Source organism: Drosophila santomea, chromosome 3R (assembly GCF_016746245.2).
Source record: "Drosophila santomea strain STO CAGO 1482 chromosome 3R, Prin_Dsan_1.1, whole genome shotgun sequence".
NCBI classification, from domain to species: Eukaryota; Metazoa; Arthropoda; class Insecta; order Diptera; family Drosophilidae; genus Drosophila; species Drosophila santomea.
Window position 1 is genome coordinate 970,700 of NC_053019.2, and position 15,470 is coordinate 986,169.

At 41.0% G+C, this 15,470-nt stretch overlaps 2 protein-coding genes across 8 annotated transcripts in view; both read right to left on the minus strand.

The window, feature by feature from the left end:
- Positions 1-15,470, minus strand: part of LOC120451081 — a 57,946-nt gene that overhangs the window by 2,009 nt on the left and 40,467 nt on the right. For 6 of the 7 annotated variants that reach the window (XM_039634443.2, XM_039634442.2, XM_039634447.2 and 3 more), the window contains 9 exons: positions 6,425-6,535; positions 5,146-5,938; positions 3,293-3,383; positions 2,230-3,233; positions 1,733-1,909; positions 1,471-1,663; positions 874-1,138; positions 635-812; positions 12-23 (listed from right to left, as the gene is read on the minus strand). In XM_039634443.2, coding sequence (XP_039490377.1) covers positions 12-23; positions 635-812; positions 874-1,138; positions 1,471-1,663; positions 1,733-1,909; positions 2,230-3,233; positions 3,293-3,383; positions 5,146-5,938; positions 6,425-6,535 — 2,824 coding nt within the window. Of the gene's footprint in view, positions 1-11; positions 24-634; positions 813-873; positions 1,139-1,470; positions 1,664-1,732; positions 1,910-2,229; positions 3,234-3,292; positions 3,384-5,145; positions 5,939-6,424; positions 6,536-12,531; positions 14,928-15,470 lie in introns of those variants that run through there. The other variant, XM_039634441.1, reaches the window with a different exon arrangement.
- On the minus strand, positions 8,316-10,178 carry LOC120451083 (trichohyalin). Its single transcript, XM_039634450.2, has one exon. The coding sequence runs from the start codon at positions 10,011-10,013 to the stop codon at positions 8,409-8,411; it is 1,605 nt and encodes a 534-aa protein (XP_039490384.1). The 5' UTR covers positions 10,014-10,178; the 3' UTR covers positions 8,316-8,408.

Consider the following 15,470-nt stretch of genomic DNA (forward strand, 5'->3'; position numbering starts at 1 on the left):
GATCAACAAACCCGTGAGATTCTCTAGTGATATATTGGGAATGCAGAAGTCAAAAGATAAATATTTCATTAATCATTCAACAATATATTGTGTTGTTTGTTTCAAGACGAGATGTCAAAAAAAAAAACAACAGAGAACGCTATAGTCGAGTTCCCCGACTATCTGATACCCGTTACTCAGCTAGTGGAAGCGAAGAAGAGTCTTCCACACTGACAGTTTTTGGTGGTTTGTGGGCGTTAGTGTGGGCGTGGCACAAAGTTTTTTGGCAAATCGATAAAAATTTACAAGACTAATACAAAAATGAAAAAATATCAAAACATTTTTCAAAAGTGTGGGCGTGGCAGTTTTGGGCGTGGCTACATGAATCGACAAACTTGCGCTGCGTCTATGTCTCTGGAGTCTGTGTGCTTAATCTCAACTTTCTAGCTTTATTAGTTCCTGAGATCTCAGCGGACAGACGGATATACAGATATATAACGTGTATAAACATGTTTCTTACTGTGATAAAAAATAAAATGCGATCAATCGAGAATCGGGAAATTCATATTCTCTATGGGAACCTTCCTTTAAATACCGTTTGATTATCAAGATGCTATAATCACTTATATTTATTTGTATTGTATTGTATTCTCACCCAACAGGAGGCGGGGCCGGCAGAGGCTTTTCGAATCCTTTTTTTCCCAGGAGCCAGAAGGTGTTCATCATGCCCTTTCCCTTGATGTCGATGAGACCTCTTGGCTCGATGTCATAGCCACCCCGAGCCTCCAGTCGATCCCGTGTTTCCTGGGACATATGGATGCGCCAGGAGGATCCTCAAAAGCACATATCGTTAGTTTAAAGTGTGGCGACTTAGAAACGTGAATCTGCAATTACCTGTCGACTCCATTCTCGATGCCGTGTTTACTGTGTCTCCAAATAGGCAGTACCTGGGCATCGTGAGACCTACGACTCCGGCGCAACAGGGACCCGTGTGGAGGCCGATTCTCAGTTGGAGTGGAACTCCGGGAAGATGCTTTACATTAAAACGACCACTTTGATGCAGAAGATCTAAGGCCATGGTAGCTATCTGCTCGGCATGGTCGGGTATTTTCACGGGTAGACCGCTAACCACCATATATGCATCGCCGATTGTCTCCACCTGATCAAAGAAGTGGAAAAGGAATCAAATAACGATTAATGTCATTCTTATACCTGTAAAGCAAGCGAGTAAAATTCAGGCAACTTAAGAGGGGTATAGAGAGCTGTGGTTGGGAATTTTTGTGAGCTTTTTTTAGCTCCAAAAAGGGACCTGCAGTCTTGTTAACGGAAATGTATATTGCCTTTATCGTGCATTACTCAATTTGTGGTCCAAGGAAAAATAATTTCGGATTTCAGACTTTTACATGAGCTATATGAAGTGTATATTTGAGGCTTAAGAATATAAGGACCATTTTGTTTTTAATTATATCATCCAAAAACTCGTTCCCTTACCTTATACACATTATACGCGTTGATTGTGGCATCGAAAATCGTATAGAGATCGTTGAGCAAATCCACAACTTGAACTGGACTGCAATGGGCGGCGATTGTTGTAAAACCAACAATGTCACTAAAGTATATGGTTACGTCGGAAAATTCTTCCGGATCGACGGCCAACCCCATCTTCAGTTTTTCAGCAACCGAGCTGTATACAACGGTTTGATAACATAACATATATAGTGTTGGACCTATTTATGGATCGACAGTGTCTTACCTTGGTAACATGCGATTCAGCAGCTGTTCAGTCTTTTTTCGTTCAATGTCCAGTTGTTCAGTGCGTTCCCGAATCAACTCCTCCAAGTTATTCGAGTACTTCTCGAGCATTTGGAACATCGTGTCTACAAAGTTTACTTTGCGTCCATGGTTCAGCATCTTGAAGCGCTCATAAACCCTAATATATACAAAAATAAAGAAAGATACAAGAGGAAATAAAGAGCCATGATACATATAAGGAATATTAAAAACAAGATAAGGCTAATATATCCTTGCAATGATAATATAAATTCAAGAAAAACGAAGTTTAACAAATTTCCTTTTCATTTGTTGATTGTGCTGTAGTCGCTATATGAGGGACGGACAGACCGAAACGCCAGATATATATACAATATAGTGTCAGAAACGCTACCTCTTACCTACTTTTAAACATATTTAGTATACCCTTTTTGTGGTTAAAAATGTGTAATCTTCCAATATTCTGTGGGTATTACTTACGAGTTAAAGTCAGGACGCATATCAGGCTGTTCGGCCCAGCACTGGCGCATGATATTGATGGCCTCCGGTGGAGCGGCTCCCTTGGAAACGGACGGCCGTATCAGAGGCGGAGGCTTTTTAATTTTGACTATTATTTCCTCCGGAGAGAGGGAGAGCATGCAGTAGGGTTCTCCCCTGACTACCACCTCCTGCATGATGATTCCGAAGGAATATACGTCTCCAAGTTGGGTTCCCAACTGAATGCGGCCGTGCTGATTTTGATGGTGGTGCTGATGCTGGTGGTGCTTCGCGTTTCGAAGGAGCTCTGGAGCTGTCCATAACAGCTCTTTGGCACTTCTGGGTCTTGGCGGAAGTCCCTGCGATTCGTAAAAAGAATTCAACCCATAATCGGTGATTTTCAGAACCCATCGGGCATCCACCACGCAGTTTCTCGAGGTCAAGGCGCCATGAACTCTCAAAGGTGAGGAGTGTAGGTATCGCATGCCCCTAACCAGATCCGTAAGTAAGCTCAAGCGAAACGACCAGTCCAGCTTGATCTCATCCATGATAAGCACATCCTGCAGCGATCCTCTGGAGCAGTAATCAAAGACCATAGCCGTACGGTTGGGATCAGATAGCCAACCAATTAGAGGGTTTATATTTTCGTGCCTTAGACCATGGGCCATTACGAGTAGATCCATTGCCTTGGTGCGCAGTTCCGCAGATCCGTTTATATGCACCTCCTTCAGTTGCACGAGATCTCCATTATACCGAGCTCTCATGTCCAAATGGGCAGGATTGTGCCTGGCTAGGCTGCCAGTGCCGTGGGACCCGCTTTTCCCGTTCGCTGCGGCTGTGATGGCTCCAGCCGAGCCCGGAGCGGCTGCACCAGGAATCACGAATCCAAGATTCTTTAGGGAGCCAATGGAACCTTTTAGGAGATCCGGCTTGTCTACTTCCGGGCCCCCAAACTCCTGCAGCTGCTGCAGCCAACAGCATAGCATGGCCTCTATGCCCTCATCGACCTGATATCGAAAAATATGGAGGTGTTTTAAAAAGTAAAGAATTGGGATAGGGAGCTTACTCTTCGAGAATCCACTGGGAAAACAAAATCGCTGGCTGAAAGGACTATTTTGTTTGGGCCATTAGAGAGACGCTTACGTAAGAAGTAGTTTCTGTGCGGAATATAAAAATTTTGTAAGTATCCCATTTACACTTTTATGAAATCGTATTTTTTTTTTAATAAGGTAGGTAGAAACAAGGTAGGTAAACAATAGAAATGTTTAGTATATTACAGGAACTAAATAATGATTCAGTTAAGTTAAATAAAATTGCTTCCAGGTAAATACTACAAATTTAAATATTTCGTATAAAAAAGGAACTAATAACAATTTATGGTATCAATCTATACTACCATAATTATTACTGAAACAAACATAGCTCTTGTTATACAACTATTTATACCTGCTACGCGTAGACTAAAATGGTATATTAGTCCGTTCGTCGATCTGGACTTTATCTCAGGCGTATAAGCGTAAATATCTCAGGAACTATTAAAACTTGAGTTTAAGTATGTAGATTTTAAAAAAGTTGTTGTTTCGCAGCGCAAGTTTGCTGCCCCTGATCCTGGTCCAGGTCCAATACAAAAGAGAAGCCTTTACAAGTGCAAGTTCAGGCAGCAAGTTTGGCCAGCAGAAGAGATGGCAAGAAAAGCTTTTGGGCACATGTGTGGTGTTTGTGAACTGGATTTCAAACTTGAATATCGAGGATCATAGAAAAAATTGTGCGCAGTTCTAATTTTTGTCATTGACAATAAAAACATTTTTGTGACTGATTTGTCGTACCACACGTCAGTAATTTTCAATTTTTTTTGCAAGTTAAATATGGTAATTTAATGCTACTATAGTAGTTTGTTAACGAATATATTTATAAGCAGTAGGAATACAACACAAAAAAAAAAAACACCTAGCTACGGCAATCCAGATCTTTTATATCTTGTAGTAATCATTTATTAAAAAAGATATAACGCTAAGGTCGAGTTCCCCGACTATCAGATACCCGCTAGTCAGCGTGTGGGAGGCGGTCGGGAAAGACAAATAATGAATTAATAAATAATGAAAAAAATTCACAAATTTTTCAAAAGTGTGACCCTATTATTTTTGTGGTTAAAGTGTGTGTGGGCGTGGCAAAACGTTTATTGTTAAATCGATAGAGCATAGTGTAGGCGTGACCACATATGGAAACAAACTTATTCTGAAATCTGCAATGCTACGTCCCAACTAACTTTTATAGTTCCTGAGATCGAGTAGGTGGACATGGCCAGAGTAATTGGGCTAGTGATTTTGTGCTTTCTGCCAATTTTTTAAAACGGAACCACATGCAAATTTGCTTTCAGTAGTTATCTACAATTTAGAATGGGTACTCTCTTTTTGTACATAAGCTATGCACCGTAAGGTATTTGACCCCAAATGTATGGATTAGGTCAGCAAAGCACAATTTAAAGGGTTTTAACTTTAAAACAACTATTATTTAGTATAAATTAATTAAATTTTTTTTTATTTTTTATTTAAACTGAAAAAATTTATGTAAGCATGTAGGCCACTTCCCAAAACTTGTCAAATAATAAAAAATTAAATTTTTAAAGTTTGTTATATACCCTTTGTTTTATTGAATTGAAAAGTGAGACAGAATGAAAATGAGGTGTTTCTTGAATACAAGAATATGTCATCCGGAAGATGTATTTGCACATAATCGAATTCAGTCCCTACCACTATATACATACATACATACATAAGTACTGTTGAAAAATATTCTATAAGCCAAAGCTACTAAAATAATCACAAAAACCTTCACAAACCCAGTGAGTCTGGGTAGTACGGTTAGTCAAAGTTCCCGCTTATGATATACAAATTAAAGTTAAATTGGCAGGCAACTTACCTCATGGCGATTCCCCCGGCTACAATGCCAGCGATTATGATTACCAGTAGGCCCACGCAGATCGCCGCGATGGTCCAGCAGATGGCACCGCACTGCCACAGGAGGACACGGCTGACCAGCAACCACTCGTCGTAAGCAGGGTGTATCGAGTGGGTGATATAAGAGCCACTACCTTCATCATTCAACCCATCTCCTTGACTTACTCTGTCGCTCTCAAGAATAAGCAGTGGTCGCCACTTGTAAGTAGCCACCTGGGCGTCCCTAACGATGTCTAGCACCACAAAATCATATTGGGGACTGGTTTCTGAAGTGGCCGATTGGGTAGTGGTTGTTACTATCGTATTAAAGAGCAGGAAGAGATTGCGGTACGGATACAGCTTGTTCAGGCTGGCATTGCGATGTCCGAAGGGTGGTGGATCCTTGTAGTTGTCATTGAGAGGCGTGCGAAAATTCTGCATTTTTGCCATTAGTCCGGCCGCATTCAGAAAGAGTCGATGTCTGTCGTTTAGCAGAGTCAGCACCAACAGATTGCTGCTAACCATTTCGGCCGGAGAACCAGTGCTGTGTGCGAAGGCTTTAGTTCGGGACCCACCTATTCGAGCCAAATATTTATAGAACCAATGCTGGGTGTCCAATGAGTTGCCCGCCATGTCGATGAGTAGGATTTTTGTGTGCTGCCTCCTGGGCTCTGACCCATAGCCTTCCTTTCTTGCCTGCTCCGTCCACTTCAAATCGATGGTGGACAACATGAGCGTGGTGCTCTCATCGTTCAGCGGTGCTGTGACAATAATTGCTGAAAACCGAATGCTATGAGTTTTCACAACAGGAACCACACATGAATAACTGCTTCACATCGAGAAGTAAATTTTACAAGGTTAATGCAATTAAGATGAAAGATGGCTTTTTCTAAGAAATATAACTCGTGTAACCTTTATATATAAAAGTAATATATATGTATATAATAATATACATATATATATAATTTATATATAAAATAGCCTTTATATAAAGGCGCATCACAACAATTATTATTATTATTAAGCGAATTTGTTTATTTTAAGTTTATTAATTTGATTAAAAATCTAGGACTAGGTTAAGTATTCGAAAAATGCAAGACTGTCTGCTATATTAAAAACTTTATAAAGAACATTTAATTTGGATTTATTTATAAGTAAGTTGATAATTATCGATAATAGATTTCTTCTACTTCAGCTCCATTTTTAAGTGTTGGATTTTTCTCAGTGCAGTAGGCCAAGTCCCCAGCAGAGATGATACTTACCTTTGCCCGGCTTATCCTGCAAATGCAGGTCACGTATTGTCCTGCCAATTTCAATGCGATACGGCACATGCAAGTTGGTGGCAATGGCTAATCCTAGGCCCCAATTATCGTCTGAAAACCACACAGAGATAGAAAGGGGTGTGAGAAAAATAAGGCAGTGATGTAGAAATTGAATTGCGTTTTTGTGCGCCACTGCAGTGCAATCCACTAGTCAAAGAAAGTGGATTTCTAACCGGATTTGGTCCAAATATAAATGACCTCTAATAGCCAATATATTTGGTAAATAAAGATCATGAACGACCTATTTGAAAAGAAAAGGCCATTGGGCTCACACATTTAAGAGGACGTACACTCATAAAAAAAATGTCGTGCCTTCGAAACTCGCCGTAAAAAAAATGCGCCCACCCTAACGCCCACAAACCGCCCAAAACTGCCACGCCCACACTTGAAAAATGTTTTGATATTTTTCCATTTTTTCATTAGTATTGTAAATTTGTATCGTTCTGCAAAAAAACATTTTGCAACGCCCACTCTAACGCCCACATTTATTTATAAAAGTATTATTAAAAAAATTAAATAAAAACAAATACATCTAATAAAAATATAAAAACAACAAGAGAGAACGCTATAGTCGAGTTCCCCGACTATCTGATACCCGTTACTCAGCTAGTGGAAGGGAGAAGGAGAGTCTCAAACACAATTTTTGGCGGTTTGTAGGCGTTATAGTGGGCGTGGCAGAAAGTTTTTTGGCAAATCGATAGAAATTTACAAGACCAATATAAAAATGAAAAAATATCAAAACATTTTTCAAAAGTGTGGGCGTGGCAGTTTTGGGCGGTTTGTGGGCGTTAGAGTGGGCGTGGCAACATGAATCGACAAACTTGCGCTGCTTCTATGTCTCTGGAGTCTGTATGCTTAATCTCAACTTTCTAGCTTTTGTAGTTCCTGAGATCTCGACGTTCATACGGACGGACAGACGGACATGGCCAGATCGACTCGGATATTGATCCTGATCAAGAATATATATACTTTATATGGTCGGAAACGCTTCCTTCTGCCTGTTACATACTAGTATACCCTTTTACTCTACGAGTAACGGGTATAAAAATACATCGTTTTATTTGGGAATAATTTAGAAAATTGTTTTCAAAATTTTTAAAAATTGCCTTTCATTTTAGAAAAGTGCACCTTAACTTTAGTGAAAGTCATCCCTAAATGCAAGAAAAATCGGCATACATTTTAGAAAATTGTGTCCTAGTTTAATGTCCACTTACCCTAAAACAAGGGAAAAGGGACCCTAGAATTAAGAAACACTTGCTCTATATTTAGGACAAATCATAATAAAATTAAGAAAATTTTTCCTAACTCAAGAAAATCCACCCCAAAAGTAAGCAAAACAATAGAGAACGCTATAGTTGAGTTCCCCGACTATCGAAAAAAATTTACAAGACTAACAAATATGTAAAAATATATCAAAACATTTTATAAAAGTGTGGGCGTGGGATGTATAATATGTATACTTTATATGGTCGGAAACGCTTCCTTCTGCCTGTTACATACGTTTTAACGAATCTTATTACCCTTTTACTCTACGAGTAACGTGTATAATTATGATCAATTTTTAGGGTTAATTTTTCTAATGTCTCCTTTTTTAGGCCGTTTATCTTTATATGCAGGCGTAAAGTTTGATTTGTGGGGAGATTTTGGGTAAGCATTTTATGAGAATATAAAAACCAGTTTGGTAATTGGGCGTATCTTCTAAAAATTACGAATGCAATTAATTAAATGTTTCGTCAATGAGCTTAATGCATAAAATGTTGGGGCTATTAGACTTGGTTTACAAAGAATGCTGCCTAACCAAGAATTTAAAAAAAAATGGAGCGGTAAAATATAATTATTTAACTTAATTATTTATTGTATAGACTCAAGTGCTAACTTCAAACTCAATTTCAAGTTACTTTTAAAATACTGCCTTCCAAACAAATTAATAGAATTTACAGTGGCAATTCAGAAATGCAGATTTTTGTGGTTTCTGGGCCGGATCGAACGTAGCGGCTTCCACATGGTTCTTGGCTCCCTCAGGAGGTACATCCTGCTTAGGTAGTTCAGCCATGAAGCCGCAGTGCTTTTTGGCTTCTTTGGGGCAAGGACATTTGTCCACACTAGCACCGACTACTCTGGCATTAAAATCGTGATCGGTGGCCGGAGGTCTGGGGATGTACTTATTGGGATTACAGGCTATAATCCGCCAGTTTGGATGCGGAGCAAGGTAATCAATGCCATTGTCCAAAATCTCCTTAGATAATCTTTTGCAGAGGACAGGATTATCGACAGCGGCCATAAGGCGACTATCAAATAGTTTCTCTTCCTCCAACTGGATACGCTTCATCTCTTTGATTTGTGCATCCAAGTCTGCTTTGTGCTGTATCTGGCGGCACACAATCATTTCATGAGTAACCTCTGGATGAACAAAGCGATTCTCCAAAATTTTGTCCTCCCGAAGTTCAGCATCAGACCGGATTCGACGTTCGAAGTCCTCGCAGATCTGTTTCCGGAGGATCTCGTGGCACTTTTCTGCAGCCTCCCGCTTCAGTCGTATCCTTTCTGTGATGTTGACCTTGGTGCACATGTCCAGCTGGTAGAGATCGGCAATGCGCTCGTCCATCATCTTCTCGATTCCCAATTCAAGAGATTGCATGCGGTGAAGGTAAGCAAGGTATTCCAAAGTAGCTCGGTTAAGATTCTTCTTAGACTGAGCAATCTTGGCCAGGCCTTCGGCTTGCAATCGTTGCGTTTCCCGGCAGAAGGCCATGTGGTCTGCCTTCTCCACCTCCCACTCCGTCAGGCGGGCGCATTTTTTTCGCTCGATCTCTTTCAGCAAATCGTTTTGGTAGGCCAGTTGGTCAACTGACGCAGGCTGGTGCTCCTTCTCAAACGCCTCCAAGCGGATCTCCTCCAGAAGAGAATTGAGTAACCGCTCGTCTTCCATCCTTTCTGCCATCGTCGCCTTGCGCTTCTCCTCGTGCTCAGCTACTTGGACGGCCAGGACATGATTTACTTGTTCTTGCATCTGGTGGCGCCTCAGATTCTCCTCCGCTTGGTTGCAGTCGAACTGGGCCCACCGGCGGCGATTCAGCTCCAGCCAATAATTATCTTGCTGGCACTCGCGCTGCTTCTTCCGTTGATTCTCCAGAATTTGCTCCTCCTGGACTATCTTCGTCTCCACGAGGTCCTGCTGCCGAAGTGCCTCGCGAATCTCGTAGCAGTCGAGCATGACCTGCTGAATATGCTTTTCCTCGAGGAACTTTTTTTGCTGCTTGGCCACCTGCTCCTTGATGGCGTGGAGGTGCTCCTTTCGTTCCTTGATGTCCTGGTCGATCCGGGTCTTTACCGTGTTCGAAAACTCCTCCTCGTACCGCTTGTCCTCCTCATCCAGCATGATCTTCAGCCTTCTGCTCCGTTCCTGCAGCTCTGCCGCGGCCACCTGTTTCGCCTTGTTCACCAGCATACCGATTTGGGTGTGTAGACTTTTGCGGTCCGTCCGCGTAATGAAGTTGAAGTGGTCTGCACCACGTCCGGAGGTCTGCATTTTGTCCAATTAAACTAACCAAATAACCAAAAATGTGTACAGCTCGGGTAGTGATAATACTCTAAAAATTTGAGAGGTGTATGCAGGTTCCGCTTGAAGGGATTTCGTGACGGGAAAGTCAATCGTTGTATTTAAAACAAATAAGTGAAAATACATAGTCGACAATATAAGGCTTTTTTTTTTGGGTTCATTTGCTTATCAGTAATTTCAACGCATTCTATCCCCAAAACTCAGCATATAAACATTTTTTGGAGGGCTTATGGGCGTTAGAACGGGCGTGGCGATATAATTTTTGGCATACCTGTTGTGTATGTGTGCATATTAGAAACGACGCGTTCTGCTTTAGGGTGAGACAACAACTGACTTTTTTATTTTGCTTTGCTGATCAGGAATGATTTTTGGTATACTAGGGTTAGTGTTGTATAACGTAGATATTAAGAGGATAAGTAGAGTAATTTCAACAGAGTGGTGAGATGTATATTTGAATTAACATATATAACACATCTCTCCCCTTAATTTAATGGCATTTTTTTGTTAGTATGGCGCTTCCTGAAGTTCGTGGTCTGATAGCGGTTGACTTCTTGGCGTGTCCGAGAGCTTCTACGAATCGGAATACCTGAACGGCGAGGCTGAGGATTCTTCTGAACGTTGGGCTGTGACTCTTCAGAAACTCGGCTTGGCTGAACATCCTGTGACGGTTCGGATATCGGATCTTCTTGTTGTGTAGCCGCTGACTGAGCTTCCAGCTGAGTTGTGGGCTGATTTGGGAGATCAGGTGCCCACCAATATGTAGTGTTTTCTTCCTTAGAATCCTTGATGGCATCTGGACCAAATCTTGGCTTGATTTGATTGATGTGACGCTTGATGACACCTGTTTTGGTACGAAGGATGAATAGCATATGTCCTACAGGCCGGTCGATGACAGCTTCTATCCACTTTTCCCCTCTTGCGTAGTTTCGAGCAAATACTTTCTGGCTTGGAAAATACTTCGTAGATGCTAGTGGCTTACTATCAGATTTCTTCTCTAATAGTTGGCTTAAAATAGTGCGAACTGGGCGACCGTGTAGAAGTTCTGCTGGAGATTTACCTTCTGCATTTGGTGTAAAACGATACGAACTTAAATATTTCGTAACGGCTGCTCTGACAGATAACCCATCTCTGATATTTTTGCCCACTGCTGTTTTGAATGATTGTACGAATCGCTCAGCAAGACCATTTGATGCTGGATGAAATGGTGCAGTGGTGATGTGGTTTATTCCAAAGTTCTTGCAAAATACCTTGAAACTTTCTGCTGTTAGCTGGGGACCATTATCGCTAACTAAGGTTTTCGGATAACCTTCGATGGCAAATATTGTTGTGAGTGCTGAAATAGTATTTTCTGTTGTGGTGGACGACATTTGCGTTATAAATGGGAACTGAGAGTAAGCGTCAACGCAAATTAACCACATTGAATTAAAAATCGGACCCGCAAAGTCGATATGTATTCTTTCCCAGGCGGATGTAGTGTTTGGCCAGCTAAAAAACTCTTTTGCAGGAGCTGGATTAGCCACTTTGCAGATGTTACAATCTTTTGCTAATTGGTTGATATCCTCGTCGATCCCTGGCCACCACACATGTTGACGTGCTAGTTGTTTCATACGTACGATTCCCCAATGACCATCGTGTAGGAAATTAAGAATCGTTTTACGTAGCTTGCTTGGAATAATAACTCGGTTTACTTCAGAATGAAGGCAAAGAAGGCTGCTGTTGAACGTGAGGGCAAATCTTCGGTTAAAATATGGCATTAATTCTCTTTCTACCTGTTCAGGCCAGCCATTGTAAACGTATTTATAAACTTCCTTTAGAATATAATCGTGTTCAATGTTTCGCTTGACTACATCGACATTTATCGGGCAAGATACTTCGACTATGTTATAGCATGCCTCCTCCTGATCAAATTTATCATCAGAGTTGACTGGAAGACGTGAGAGTGCGTCTGCATTTCCATGTGCGGTTGTCGAACGATATTTTATATCGTACTGATAGGCCATCAGAATTATAGCCCAGCGCTGGAGTCGGTTTGAAGTCATCGTTGGTAGATGCTTGCTTGGTGAAAATATCGTAACTAAAGGCTTATGATCAGTGATTAGGATAAATTTTCTACCGTATAGATACTGATGAAACTTTTGTACTCCAAATATAATAGAAAGTGCTTCCTTTTCTATTTGGCTGTACCTGACTTGGTGCACATCTAGAGTTTTAGATGCAAAAGCGATTGGCTTTTCTCTGTTACCCGGATGCAGGTGTGACAACACGACTCCTATACCGAATGAAGAAGCGTCGGTAGCTAAAACGAGCGGAAGGTCCTCGTTAAAATGTACTAGCTCTGTAGCGTTTAAAATATGTGTTTTAAGTGCTGTGAATGCCCGTTGCTGGTCTGTTCCAAACTTGAATAGTGTGTTTTTTCTGCGCAGCTGATTCAGCGGAGCTGCTACTTGTGAATAATTTGGGATAAAATTGCAATAATAGTTTACTTTACCCATAAACGCATCTAACTGTTGTAGATTAGTGGGCGGCTTCAATTCCTTGACAGCTTCTAGTCCTGAGGTATCCGGAAGGATGCCCTTACTGCTCACTCTTCTCCCCAAATATTCGATTTCTTCTTTGAGGAAGAAACATTTTTCTTTCTTACATTTTATACCATTCTCTTGTAGAATACCTAAAATTCTTTCAAGGCGAGCAAGGTGTTGCTCAGTCGTAGGCGCTGAGATAATTATGTCGTCGAGGTAATTCCCACAACCTTCTATGCCATTTAGAAGTTGCTCGAGATACCGTTGGAATATAGCTGGAGCGCTGGCTATTCCATACGGTAAACGTTGGTACTGGAAAAGTCCTAACGGCGTGTTGACAACCATAATTTTCTTCGTTGCATCATCTAGTTCCATTTGTAGGTATGCGTCCTTCAGATCGATTTTGGAAAAATGTTTTCCATGGCGAATGGCATGAAATAGAGTTTCTCGCGTTGGCAATGGGTATTGCTCGATGTCCAATTGGGAATTGACACCTTGTTTAAAGTCGCCACAAATACGTAGTGCTCCACCCGGCTTGGGTGCTACTACTATCGGAGATGCCCAATTGCTGAATTTAATGGGTTTCCAAATACCTGCATTTGTGAGACGCTGCGCTTCCTCTTTAAATTTGTCCATTTGTGCAAACGGAATCTGTCGGCTTTTGTAGAATTTTGGAACCGAATTTGGCTTTAAGTATATGCTTGCCTTAAAGTTTTTTATAGTTCCGATAGCAGGTTCAAATACTTCCTTATATTTGGTGCAAAGGTCAGTCATTTGAGACAGCTGTGCTTCGCTTACATTTGAAATTTGCTGAATTTCGAAATTGAATGTTTTGAACAAATCCAAACCAAAAAGATTGTTTGAATTTTCCACGTTTGCCACGATGATCGTTACGTTTGCTGATTTGTTGCCACACTTTGCCTCAGTGTGCAGTTCACCCAAAACTGGAATTTCGCTTTGGCCAAACGCATGCAAAATACGAATACATTTTGCTAATTTAGGGCTGCCAACTTGGCGGTATGTTTGCAAATTCATCACCGACACAGTTGCACCTGAATCCATTTGAAACGGAACGATTGTATTTAGAATTTGAACATCAATCATGGTTTTATTGATTTCAAACCTAGCTAATTTTTCCACAGTGTATACCGTTTGGATAGTATCGGTGTTTTTGTTTTGGTTCTTTTTGTCACTATTTTCCATCTTCATTTTGCACTGTTTTGACATGCATACAACAGCTATGTGTCCCTTTCTTCCACATGTATGGCAAATGGCATCACGAAATTTACATTTTTCGCGCATGTGTGAGTTTCCACAGCCGGAGCAAGATTTGAGCGCGATCTTGCCTCCTTTTCCATCCCCACTGTTACGGTGTTTGTGATTGTTTTTGTGTACGTAAACTGCGTTCATGTCTACTGATTTCTTGTCACTTTCCTTGATAACAGCTACTGTTTTCATTGTTGCCTCGTATGTTTCGGCAATAGAAATTACATCTTCTAGCGATGGCTGAAGCTTTTGCAAAGCTGCTGTGCGAATTGCGTCGTATGGCGTATGCACTATTATTTGATCGCGGATCATCTCATTTACATAGTTTAATGTACACCCTTCTGATTGGCATACAAATTGGCATTCGCGAGCTATGCCACGTAGATCAGCTACCCACTCCTTGTGTGTTTGTGAGTCCCGCATTTGCCGTTTGAAAAATTCATAACGAGCAGCGACAACATGCCGTTTTTGCTTGAAGTGCTCCGTTAACTTTTCGGTGATTTGTACATATGTGTGTGTGTTCGGATTTTCACTCCCGAATAGATTTTTCACTAGTTCGAAAACATGTGTACCTACCCAAGAAAGAAAATAGGCTTTTTTCTTCTCTTCGGCTAGAACTGAGTACGCTTTAAAATGTTGCGTTAGCTGTTGTAAATACGTCTCCCAATTTTGGCTATCCTTACTAAAACTTGGGAACGGCGGACACACAACGATTTGTTCTCCTGCTACGGGAAAGTTACGTTCCCGTTCAAGAAATGCTTGCATCCATTGTTGTTGCTGCTGAAGTAATTGTTGCTGTTGAGCCAACAACTCTTGTAAATTACTTTGATTCTCCATTGTTTTTTCGTTCGATCTCTTGCAATAGACTACCGACACGAATTTCTGTTTTTTTTACTCGTCGCCAATAATTGTTGTGTATGTGTGCATATTAGAAACGACGCGTTCTGCTTTAGGGTGAGACAACAACTGACTTTTTTATTTTGCTTTGCTGATCAGGAATGATTTTTGGTATACTAGGGTTAGTGTTGTATAACGTAGATATTAAGAGGATAAGTAGAGTAATTTCAACAGAGTGGTGAGATGTATATTTGAATTAACATATATAACAATACCGATAGAATTTACTTTTAAGTTCTTTAGATCGCGGCGCTCATACAGACAGACGGACATAGCCAGATTGACTTGGCTAGCGATCATGATCAAGAATATAAGTTAACTGGAGTTACTTTTTGCTTATGTCCGGCTTAATGAAAACACTTTGGAGCTTTCGAGAGGAAAGCTAAGCTTTGCTGAAGAACGTAGCCAGCGACAAAGCCAACGACGTTGCCGGGGACAGAGACGAGGGCAGTCGAGATTTGGAGATAACAAGCGCTATAGTCGAGTTCCCCGACTATCTGATACCCGTTACTCAGCTAGTGGAAGGGAGAAGGAGAGTCTTAAACACAATTTTTGGCAGTTTGTAGGCGTAATAGTTGGCGTGGCAGAAATTTTTTTGGCAAGTCGATAGAAATTTACAAGACTAATACAAAAATGAAAAAATATCAAAACATTTTTCAAAAGTGTGGGCGTAGCAGCTTTGGGCGGTTTGAGGGCGTTAGAGTGGGCGTGGCAAAAAGTTTTTTGGTAAATCGATAGAAAATTA

What these genes read in the sequence shown, in the direction of transcription:
- LOC120451083 (XM_039634450.2), bottom strand. Translation starts at nt 10,013, where the DNA reads ATGCAGACCTCCGGACGTGGTGCAGACCACTTCAACTTCATTACGCGG.